The sequence below is a fragment of the Oryctolagus cuniculus genome, chromosome 17 (assembly GCF_964237555.1).
Source record: "Oryctolagus cuniculus chromosome 17, mOryCun1.1, whole genome shotgun sequence".
In the NCBI taxonomy this organism is placed as follows: domain Eukaryota; kingdom Metazoa; phylum Chordata; class Mammalia; order Lagomorpha; family Leporidae; genus Oryctolagus; species Oryctolagus cuniculus.
In genome coordinates, this window is record NC_091448.1 from 25,221,709 (window position 1) to 25,232,894 (window position 11,186).

The 11,186-nt window shown below is 56.4% G+C and overlaps 1 protein-coding gene across 2 annotated transcripts in view; it reads left to right on the forward strand.

Annotated features, from left to right (window-relative positions):
* IGF2BP1 (insulin like growth factor 2 mRNA binding protein 1) overlaps nucleotides 1–5,507 on the forward strand; it is a 40,797-nt gene extending 35,290 nt beyond the window's left edge. Inside the window, exons 10-15 of one of the 2 annotated variants that reach the window (XM_051824873.2) lie at nucleotides 701–823; nucleotides 1,195–1,311; nucleotides 1,745–1,819; nucleotides 2,575–2,706; nucleotides 2,899–3,012; nucleotides 5,050–5,507. In XM_051824873.2, the coding sequence (XP_051680833.1) occupies nucleotides 701–823; nucleotides 1,195–1,311; nucleotides 1,745–1,819; nucleotides 2,575–2,706; nucleotides 2,899–3,012; nucleotides 5,050–5,142 (654 nt within the window). In that variant the 3' untranslated portion in view covers nucleotides 5,143–5,507. Of the gene's footprint in view, nucleotides 1–700; nucleotides 824–1,191; nucleotides 1,312–1,744; nucleotides 1,820–2,574; nucleotides 2,707–2,898; nucleotides 3,013–5,049 lie in introns of both variants that reach the window. The other variant, XM_002719116.5, reaches the window with a different exon arrangement.
* The last annotated feature ends 5,679 nt before the right edge of the window (nucleotides 5,508–11,186 follow it).

The window sequence follows — 11,186 nt, forward strand, 5'->3', positions numbered from 1 at the left end:
CCATCCTCTGGTTCACTCTCCAGATGGCTGCATCAGGCAGGGCTGGGCCAGGTCAAAGCCTAGAACCAAGAACTCCATCTGAGTCTCATCTCCCACATTGAGTTCCAAGGGCCCAGATACCTGGGCCATCTTGCCCTGCTTTGCCAGGCGCATCATCAGGGAGCTGGATGGGAAACAAGGCAGCCAGGTCTGGAGTCCAGCGCTCCGATGTGGGATGCTGGTATTGCAAGTGGTAACTTAACCCACTTCGCCGCAGTGCCGGCCCTGCTTTCCATCTGATTCTGAAAGGAGCGCTGGGGTGGGGCACATGGCCAAAATGACTCAGAACCAGCAGGTCCCAGAAGTCAAAGGTGGTGGTCTCTGTCCCTGATGCTCCTAGGGGGACCTGACACACAGGGTTTGGAGTCCAGGGTCTGCACGTTGGAACAGAGTCAGCAAGTGGAGAGGGAGGGCCTCCGATGGATTTTTTGGTGGGAGTTGGTCCCTGGTAGCGCGATGAGGACGTCACATCACTCACAACCCCACACCAGAAGTGTGCTCAAGGTTGTGTGGAAACCACAAGGTCAAGTTTTTGTGCAGAAGCTCGTCATTCTCACGTTTAGGGGCTCAGTTTCCCTGGAGACCCTCGGCCTTCTGATTGGGCCAGAGCCATACACGGGGGGCCACACACTGAGCTGACATCTTCCTCATTCTTCCCCAGCTGCAGTCCCACCTGATCCCGGGCCTGAACCTGGCTGCCGTCGGTCTCTTCCCAGCCTCGTCCAGCGCGGTCCCCCCACCCCCAAGCAGCGTCACTGGGGCGGCTCCCTACAGCTCCTTTATGGTAGGTGGAAGGTCAGACTACAGGAGACCCCTGGGTCTCGGAAGGAAGGTTGTGGGGGGCGGGGCGGGGACAAGAGCACGGGGTCTCAGGGGACACCTCCTGGGCCGCTCCCAGCAAGTGGGACAGGCCCTGCACAGGTGCAGCCGGCTGAGGACGCTGCCCTGGGTGCTGGCAGCTTTTCCCTGGTGGCTCCTTTAGCCCTGGGGCCGTAGGAAGAACCAAGGAGCCGCCGGTGCTCCTGGCCAGCCCAGGTTGCCCATTGGGTGTTTGCATGCATTCCTCCTTGAGAATTCCCAGCAAGGGAGCGGAGGGGCTTCTGGGCTCTGCCCCTCTGAGCCCCTCGGTAACGAGGTCTCCTGTCGGTGCAGCAGGCCCCCGAGCAGGAGGTGGTGCAGGTGTTCATTCCTGCCCAGGCGGTGGGCGCCATCATCGGCAAGAAGGGGCAGCACATCAAGCAGCTCTCACGGTTCGCCAGCGCCTCCATCAAGGTGAGCTGCCCGCCGCTGCTGGCCGCTGCTGGCCGCTGCTGGCCTGGCTCCAGGGTTCTGGGGGAGAGAAGCAAATGTGCCACCATGACACCAAATCAGTTTCACAAACCTCAATCCATCCAGGGATTTCTGGGGTCTTAAAAGCTCTGGGCAGCAGCTGTGGCTGTCCCTAGTGGAGGTGTGGCCGATGTCCTCTCGTGGATGCTCATCATCCCTGTGTCCCTGAAACTCCCCGAGAGACCGGGACGGGGAGGGGGCGGGGACGCGCTGCCCAGGAAGCGTCACTGCAGCCAGACTCCCACCCCCTGCCAGTGGCTTGTCCTGCCCTCCTGCTGTCCACGGGCTGGGCAGCGGGAGGGGATCCGGAGGGGTGGGCGAGGCAGGAGGTCTTCCCAGAGGGGACCCCCCTCTCTGATTGCTGTCTGTTTCACAGATTGCTCCCCCGGAAACCCCTGACTCCAAAGTCCGGATGGTCATCATCACCGGCCCCCCGGAGGCCCAGTTCAAGGTCATCATCTCGGTTCTCTAAGCTGAATGTGGATCCTGGGACCCGCAGCTCCCCATGGCCATGGGAGGGGCAGGGGCACCGTTCAGTCTCTTCAGTCAAGCTGCTTTTGTGTTGGCATCTGGCTGTTTCTTTCTCTTTTTTGAAAGATTTATTTATTTGAGAGGTAGAGTTACAGAGAGAAAGGTCTTCTGTCTGCTGGCTCACTTCCCAAATGGCTGCAATGGCCAGAGCTGGCCCAGTGAGGAGCCAGGAGCTTCTTCCAGGTCTCTGCTGCTTTCCCAGGCCATTAACAAGGAGCCGGATGGGCAGTGGAGTAGCCGGGACTCGAACAGGCGCCCATAACGGGATATAGGCACTGCAGGCAGAGGTTTAACCTACTACGCCACAGTGCTTGCCCCGTGTCCAGCTTCATTTCTGTTCACTTCACCTCCTGGGGGCTGCCGCTCGGCATTTTGTGGTCCCTAAGGAAGGCCTTTGGTGGGACTTCTGAACTGGCAGCCACGGAGCTGCCACTGAGCTCGGCCTGTCCTGTGTGTGCACAGAGGGTTGGGACAGCTTTCCAGGCCCCTGTGTGGTGCCAGGGGCTGCAGTGTTGCAGGGGGGCGGGGGACAGGCAGAATGTGGGCAGGTGGCCCAGCTGAGCACCTCATGTCACCTACCTTTCCTGGTTGGCCTCCCTCGGGTGGGCGGGAGCCCGGGGACTCTTCCTTCCTTCACCGGCATGGCCCTGAGTGACAGTCTCCTCCTCTTCTCAGGCTCAGGGAAGAATCTACGGCAAGCTGAAAGAGGAGAACTTCTTTGGCCCAAAGGAGGAAGTAAAACTGGAGACCCACATACGGGTGCCAGCCTCGGCAGCCGGCCGGGTCATTGGCAAAGGTGGCAAAACGGTGAGGCTCACGTGCGGCCTGTGGCGAAAGCTTTGGGCCTCAGCCTGCAGCTCCGGCCGCCTGCTCCGCCGGCCTGCTCAGCCCCACCACTCCCGATCTGCCCTTTCACTTCATCCCGCTCCCTAAGCCCAGCTCCGGCCTCCTGCCTCCTCACTTGGCAGCCTGAGCCCCTGTTGACCTCCCCCTTCCCAGGTGAACGAGTTGCAGAACTTGACAGCCGCTGAGGTGGTGGTGCCGCGAGACCAGACCCCTGATGAGAATGACCAGGTCATCGTGAAGATCATCGGGCACTTCTATGCCAGCCAGGTGCGCACAGTGCTTCCCCCCGGGGGTTGGGAGCAGCCTGAGCTTCGGTGGTTGACCAGATGGCCTTGAACCGGTCCTGTGGCCTCACCCCCTCTGCCTACCTCTTTGAGGTACGGGAGTGGGATGGGAGGCTGTTGGGTCGCCTCTGTCTTGGACAGTACATAACTGTTGGAGCTGTTACAGGTTGTGTATTAGATCCTAAAGGTCCTTTCTTTTGTTTAACCCTAAAACTCAGCCCCTCCCTAAGTGCTTGTTGCCCTGGGTACTGTTGCCCATCACCCAGTCTCTCAGGGAGCGGTGATAACAACAGAAACGCACACTTGGCTGCTCCCTTCCTGGCTCCTATTGCTCTGCCTCCTAGCCCTTTCCCAGAATTCTTTGTCTCTGCACTGCCCAGCATCAGGGCAGACTTCCAGAACTTGGAAAGGGAAGTCAGTATCAGGTTCAAGTTTTTGCCAAACCTCAGCGAGGCAGGGAGGGGGTGATTGACAGCTGCTGTTGTTTCCCTCAAATCTGAAGTCCCCCAGTGTTCCAACTGCACGGGGCAGTGGGGAATGCCGAGCGCAGTGCTGTCAACTCATGGAGCACAGCCAAGCATAGCAAGCTGAGGCCTGCCTGAGCTGCCCACACCAGCCTGGCCCTCGGCTCCCGGTGCACTTGGTGCAACACCGGGAGCATGGGATTTGCTGCCAGAGGGCCCTGAGCCAAACCCCACAGAGCCTGCTTGCCATGTGACCCTGGAGAGCGGCTTTCTCTGAATACCCCTAGAGACGTCTCGGGAGCCACAGCAGCCCTGTGTGGGCGCCTGCGGCACACGTGGCACAGGCCTGCACGGTCTGCATGGTCAGCGACACGGCTGAGGAAGCACAGGGCCAGGGTATGCATTAATCACTCAGGCATTTCAGGTTAATCAGAATGAGGAAGGGAGCCAAAAACGACAGAAATCGTCAAGCCAGGGCTGATGGAGAAGTCTGCGTTTAGACAAGTAGCAATTTCCACGTTCTTTCCCCAAGCTAGGCCCATTATTCTCATTAAAATTTTTTATTTATCTTCGAGAGAGAGAGGCAGAGATCTACATCTGCTGATTCATTCCCCAAATGCCAGAAACAGCCAGGGCTGGGGCAGGTTGAGGTCAAGAGTAGGAACTCCATATGGGTCTCTGACGTGGGTGGCAGGGGCCCAAGTGCTTGAGCATAGGGTGCACCTTACCAGGAAGCTGCAGTGGAAGCCAAGTAGCTGGGGCTGGATCCCAGGTGCACCAGTATGGCCTGCAGGTGCCCCGAGTGGTGACGTAACCATTGGGCCACATCACCCGTCCTCCACTTTTCTTTTTAACCAAGAAACCAAGCATTCAGTTTATGGAGGGGAGACAGACTGACCAATTTCTATATAGTGAATCCCGTCTTACAGTTCATTTCCCTTATAAAACTGAGACACAGAGAAAGAGCTCCCATTCACTGGTTTGCCCCCCAGGTGCCAGCAATGTGCAGAACTGGGCCGGGGACTGAATCCAGGTCTCCCACAAGGGCGACAGGGGTCTGTGTAGAAGCCATCCCCTCCGCTCCCCCAGGAGTCTGCACTAGCAGGAAACTGGCGTCAGGAGTGGTAGCTGGGGATCAGACGCAGACCAGTGTGGGTCTGGGGAGGCCGTGCTGGTGGTCCTCCGCCGCTTCAGCCCCTTGCACAGTGGAGCCTGTTCACCACTGGGCTTTTTCCCACCTTTCCCCGGGGTGTTTACGTGAGTGCTGGATGTGTGGTGTTTCTCAATTCACGGTGCTTGGACAACATGTGCCATACCTCTGTCTAGAAACCCCAGGGGTTCCAGTTTGGGTTCAGAGGCGTGTCACCTTCATTGGCTTGTAAATCCTGGTGAATTGGTTTTTCGCTGCACCTTGGCCCTTGCACTTGCTGCATTGTCCGGTGGATGCTCGGGGTCCCCGCGCCCCGGTTTTCCTGTTGCCTTGCCTCCTGTTCTGTGCATCCACGGGAGTCTGGCTGCACGGGTGGCCTCACACCCTCCCTCTCGCCCCCTTGCAGATGGCACAGCGGAAGATCAGGGACATCCTGGCGCAGGTGAAGCAGCAGCACCAGAAGGGGCAGAGTAACCAGGCGCAGGCGCGGAGGAAGTGAGCCGCCCCTCCCGTGCCAGCGACTCCAGGACCACGGGCGGAAACGCAGCGCGTGCGCTCCCGGGCAGGCCTGAGAATGAGTGGGGATCAGGGACAGGCAGGCCGGGCTGTAGATCAGGTTTGCCCGCTTGCTCGAGACAGATGCTCCGGTGAGGAGGAACCCTGATCTCTCGGCCCCCACGCCCCACCTATTGGCCCGACACCGCCAGCCCCAGGGGTGTCACCATTGAAATTCTAGCTCAGGGTGCTTTTAAACGTGGATTGTTAAAGGAAGTTCTCCAGGCCCCAGCCCCTCCCCACCCTGCCAGAGGGTGGGTCTGACCCTAGTGGGAAGAGAAATAAAATTTCTTCCAGGTTTTTAAAACACGCAGAGGGGTGTTTTAATCAGCCTTCAAGGATGGTTTGTTTCTTGACCCTAAAAAATCTGTCCAGCCTTCTTCCTCCTGCCTGGGTAGTTGATTGAAATACCCCCTTTTCCAGCCCTCAAACCACCTCCTCCGCTGTTCACCCTGATTGCTTTACCTTTACTGGTACCAGAAAAAAATGGGAACTCATGCCTTGCCTTGCCTACAGTATTGACCCAATGGGGAAGACCTATCAGTAACTGCAGCTGAATTGAGTCTCTCTCCACTCAACCGATAGGTACAGCAAGGAATAAAGAAGGGGGAGAAGATTGATTGAAACAGAGTAATCCACGTTTAAAAGGAGTACCCTCGCGCCTGATGTTTTCCAGGTCACTGTCTAGACAAATTGGCACAAGTGAAATTTCCGGATTCCCCACCACATCCATGTCCCTCTCACCCTGGGGAGGGTCCCACATCACGTGCAGGTGCACGTAGGTAGGGCCGACACACAGCAGGGTCGGGGCGCGCCACTGTCCCTGATTCCCGTCATTCTCAGGCGGATTTTCTATTTTTTTAAAGTCTATTTTATTGATTGGATGTGAGCACTGGCAAGGGGACGCGACGTCCCCTTGATAAAGTCTCAGTTCCGTGGAGGACTTGAGTGGCCCGAGGCTTGCCACTGTGCCCCCACCCCAGCCCACGTGTTCACGTAAAGGCTGGTTCCCAGAAGCAGGGGCTGCAGGGCACTCCCCACCACAGCGCTGGGTCCTTAGTGGTGGTGGGACGTCAGACTCGACCCTGAGCTAAAGTCTGTCATCTGGCAAATTCAGTAGATTGGAGAGTACTGTTTTTATCCCAGAGGAGTATTTAACTGGTGGCTTCTGCCTCCATGAATCATCATGCATGATGAACCATTGTGTCAAAAGGAAAAATAAAAATCCAGAGTACCAGTTGCATTATGCACATAAGGGTAAGCTTAATTTATTAATTCACTAGGCTCGATAAGATCCTGTTGGAAGTTTAGCCCATGCGGAGGACAGCAGCCATCAGTTAAATGAGGTTAGGCCTCCCCTGCTAATACTGTTCTGATTGACTGTCAATGCATAATTAGCCGGGTGATGCACTTTAGCTACCCTGGACAATACTATCAAGTGTGCTGGCAAGGGAGGACGGGAGGCCCGCGCAGGGGGCTCCCCTCGTCCCAACATTGCAACAAGAACCGGAACAACAAGACGACCATGGCGTGCAGGCCGAGTCGGGCGGTGCTGTGTAAGTGAACTACCTCAAGGTATGAAGTTACCTCAGCAATGATGTTCCTTTGTGTTCCCCCCAACCCCACTTTTTTTTTTTTTTAATTTTTTTTATTTTTAATTTTCAATCTTTTTTTTTTTCTTTGCGGCTTGCTGATATTTTATATAAAAAAAGAAAGAAAAGCAAAGCAAAAGAGAAGCTGATAGTCTTGAATATTTTATTTTTTTAATGAAAAGAAAAAAATGAGAAAGTTATGTTTCATAATTTCTTACAACGTGAGCCAGTATAGCCCTTCAGGAACTGTCTGGAGAACAGGCCCTGTGGGAGAGGCAGCAGGGGCTGGCCCCTCCAGGGGGCCCTGGGGCAGATGGGGGGAGCCCAGGGGCAGAGCGCAGAGCCTGGCCCGGCTGGGGGCCCTGCTGGCAGAGCTGGGATGAAGCCGGGGCCCAGCCGCCACCGGGCCCTTGGTCTCCCCTCTTCTCCCCTTTGGTTAAATAGCAACCCGGCCGGTTTTTTCCCCCAGCCGTGCTGTTGAGATATTTAAAACTATTGCCTCCGTTTTATCGAGGAGAGAAAAACTAAATAATAACTAAGAAATATACCCTTTTAAAGAAAAATCTATATTTGTCTGAAAACATGGAAGCCAAGATTTCATTCATGGAAGAAAAGCCAGGCCCCCCTCTCCCGCTCAGCGAGGCCCGCCTGCTTGGGGATGGCAGTGCTTTGCGTGTTTGACTTTGGTCGCAGTTTCGTTTCAGTCCTGTCTTGCTGTTCTTTGTCAATATCCTCATGGACTGAGAGACAAACAGCTTTTCTGAACACTGCCCGCCCTCCATCTCCCTTGTGATCTCTAAATTGAGTGATGGATTCTGAAAGCGGACCCTGACTTAGGGGATGCTTTGGCTTAGGGGGTAGGGGGCAGCTAGGAGGGGCGGAGTGGAGCAATGGGGACCTGACGGGGGCAGAGTCCTGTCTCACTGTGGTCTGACCACTTTCTCCCCGTGGCATCCCTTCCCAAGCCCCTGGAACTGGAGTCCAAAGAAAGGACAAGCAGGACAGCGGTCAGGGACACTGGTCAGGCCAGCAGAACAAAGCATCCCACCTGTCCCAACCACAGAAAGGGTCTCCCAACTTTTCCATCTCTGGCTCTCTGTTCTTTGTCCCAAAGTGAAGCCGATCAGCATTCAGACATTGGCCATTTTAGTGATTGGAAGTGACTTTCCAGCAGCAAGCGTGTTTTGATATCTGGTTCAAGCTGTCATCAGGAAAAGAACCCCGCAGTACCTGGAGTGTGATTGTTGCAGTGTCCCGTTGTCCCCGGGGGCCTGCTCCCTTCACGGCGGAAGCCCCTGTCCCTTGCCACCGTCCAGTCTGACTCAGCTCCCCGCGGGGACCGGAACGGGTGTGGCGGGGCTGGAAGGCCGACGTGGGTCAGGCCTGGCCCCACTCATCGCTGATATTTGCCCAGCAGGAAAATCATGCAAGTTGCATGAGCAGAAAGTGAAAGGATATGCTTTGCTGGTTAAGGCTGAGCAAGCTGGGGGACCTGTCTCCCGGGGCCTCCCCTGCCGTGCAGGCTGGGTCCTGGGGCCAGGCCTCGCCCTGCCCAGCACCTGTCTTTGCCCACACTTGGTGAGATAGCAAGCTACTGCAAAAAGCACCTGGAAGAATTGGAGGATAGGAGAGAAGTGACGTTGAGGAAAAGGCTTCCGTGCTTGGAGATGAGTGTGTGTGCGCGTGTGCGTGTGTGTGCCACATACGGAGTTCTGAGAAAGGACCGTCTCTGTAGGATTGCTTTTGAAATTCTTTGGAACAGATGAAAACCAAAACGGTTTGATTTACTGACTGACGTTGGAGCTGCACCTGCCAGCTACACCCCAGTGGCTTTAATCCCCTCTAGGGCTCGTTTGCCTTTTGCAGTTGGATCAGGCTGTGGACTCAGCTCCGGGGGTGGGGGTCGGGGTCCGGGTAGGAGAGAGCCAGTGTGACGGACGGCAACTGCCCCCTTTCCACCTGTCCTCCCGACTCATTCTCAGCCTTGCCCGCCTTTCCCTGCGCTCTCCGCTTCTGGGGGCAGTTGGGAGCTGTTCTCTTAGATATGCCTTGCTCTTGGCACTGACCCCACGTCCAGCCCAGAGAACACTGGAGGAGGACACTCCGGTTGGTTCTGCGTGTCCGTTTTCTTCTGTGCCAAAGACAGAGGCTGAGAGGCCACTTCCACGTCCTCGCAGGAGCCGGGTTTCCCCCAGAGCCGACTGCCTGGGAGGAGACAGCAGGAGCCCTGACCCCCGTGGGCTCAGTCGTTGCACTTTGGGGAAGGCTGGGGCCTCCTTCCTGGGGGACCCCTGCTCATCCCTGTCCCCACTGCAGAGATGGCTCTGGGCAGCTCCCTCCTGGCTTGGCAGACCGGCCGTGGGGAGGGGCCTGTTAGCTGTCAAGGGTGCCTTCCCCTCCCCGCCGCCCCAGGCGGACCCTCTGCCCAGCTGGGAGCCAGCCGCACTGCCAACTACCTCGCAGAGCCCACAGGGCCTGCTCCAGCCTCCCAACCCCGGGGGCCGCCCCTCCCCCGCACCTCAGGCACTCCCCGTGAAGTGTTGGTGAGAGGGGTTCCTAGCGGCTTTGTGGTTCCAACTCTGGCTGTTTTCCTAACTCATTGACATCCAGTAGGAGGAAAACACGGCCCATCCTAGTGATTGCAGAAAGCAGAAGAGACCCCCACCCATGCCAGTGGACGCGACAGCCATCTTCCTTCCAGGGATTCCATGGCTTGGATGCACGTTCTCTCGCATTTCCACGTAGACTTCCCACCAGCGGGAATCTCCCCGGTGTCTTTCCTTTGGATACACAGGGCTTCTCCCTCGGGTAGCAGAAGGCGGCTGGAGAGGGTGGGCGGGGCCCTGGCCCCAGCCCGCCCCCGGCCCTGCGACCCTCTTGGCAAGTCAGCAGGTTCAATACGGACTGACAAGACAAAAAGGATTTTTTGTTATTCTTAAATGAAATAGCAAGGAGCTCCTTGGGAGCATGTGTTTTGAGTAACCACAGGTAATGGATGCTACGAGTATAAATGGATTAACTACCTCAATCCTTACAGTCAGACTGGAAGCTGAGGGCAGGGACTCGTGCGTCAGGGTATGGATCCCAGCCGGAAGTGAATTTGAAGCTTGTGCCACGAAAAGTTTGTCCTCAGGGGACAGACAGGTCTGCCAGGACCCCCACTCAGACAGGTTGGGTGGGGGTGGGGGCTGCTTCCGGCCTCCACCCCTGACCTTCCTTGCCTGTGTTGCGCCCCGTCAGCTCTCACTGCTACAGCCGTGTTGGACCAGATGGTGAGGAAAGGCGTAGCCGCTCCCATTCCCAGAGGGGTTGCGCGGGCTGGGGCTGGGGTCTGGGCCTGGCCTGGCGCCCATCACTCGGCCCCAACATCAGGAAGCTAGGGGGGCAGAGCTGAGACCTTTTTCAGCCGTGTCTTTGGGGTCCCCCCACCGTCTTCAGCGGGACGGCTGACTCGAGGGCGCAGAAGGTGGTCCGAGGTCCTGGCCTCCGCCGCACGCAGGCGTCTTGGTAGTGGGGCAGCGTCACCGGGCAAAGCCGGCCCCTCCCCACCCGCTGATGGACCTCCTCCTAGAAGCCCCGTTTCACTTTGTTTTATCTACCTCTTAGCAGGCAATAGAGATGAATTAGTAGTGGCAACTCCACTTGCTTAGGTTAGGGGGGAAAAAGATGTCTTTTTCCAAAGGAAAAAAAAAAGTTACCTTAAAAATACTTTCCAAAAAACTACAAAAAAAAAAAAACCAAAAAAAAATTTTTTTTGATAAAAAGAGGGAGATATTTTCCAGTGACCACTGGATTGTTTTAATTTCCCAAACTTTACCTTTTTTTTCCCCCATAATGAAGTTTCACTCTTTGGCGATTTTCTTCACGTGTTTAAGATAATGCTCTAGCTGTTCCGACAGGTACACCTGTCACTCTGTCCCCTTGGCTCGTCTCACCCGTACCCCGTTCCAAGGAGCCCTACCTGGACCCCTCACCTCCTCCCCCTCCCAGCCAGGTGACTTCCGGGGGCTTCACCAGGGACGAAGGCGTGTGTGTATGTGTGTGTCGTGGGCACTGACGTCTGGACCCTGCACTGCCTCCGGAGGGGCTGGGGGACCCCTTGTAACATTTCTGTGTGGATTTCCTGGAAGCCACTGCTACGGGAGGGTGTTCGGAATGAATTTCAGCAGCTCATGAGTTGGCATAATGAATGAACCACCTCTGTTTTTGTGTGAGTTCTCACTATTTTTCCAGAATCTGCAGCCAGAATGTGTCACAAGAGCCCCTTTCCTGATGGCGGGTGGGTTGGTGTGCATCTCCTCCCGACGCGGGAGAGCGACGGGTGTATTTTTATGAATGTGGGGGGGGGGCTGAGCACCCCCTCTTGTGACTTGTGATTTTCAGAACGAGTGCTACC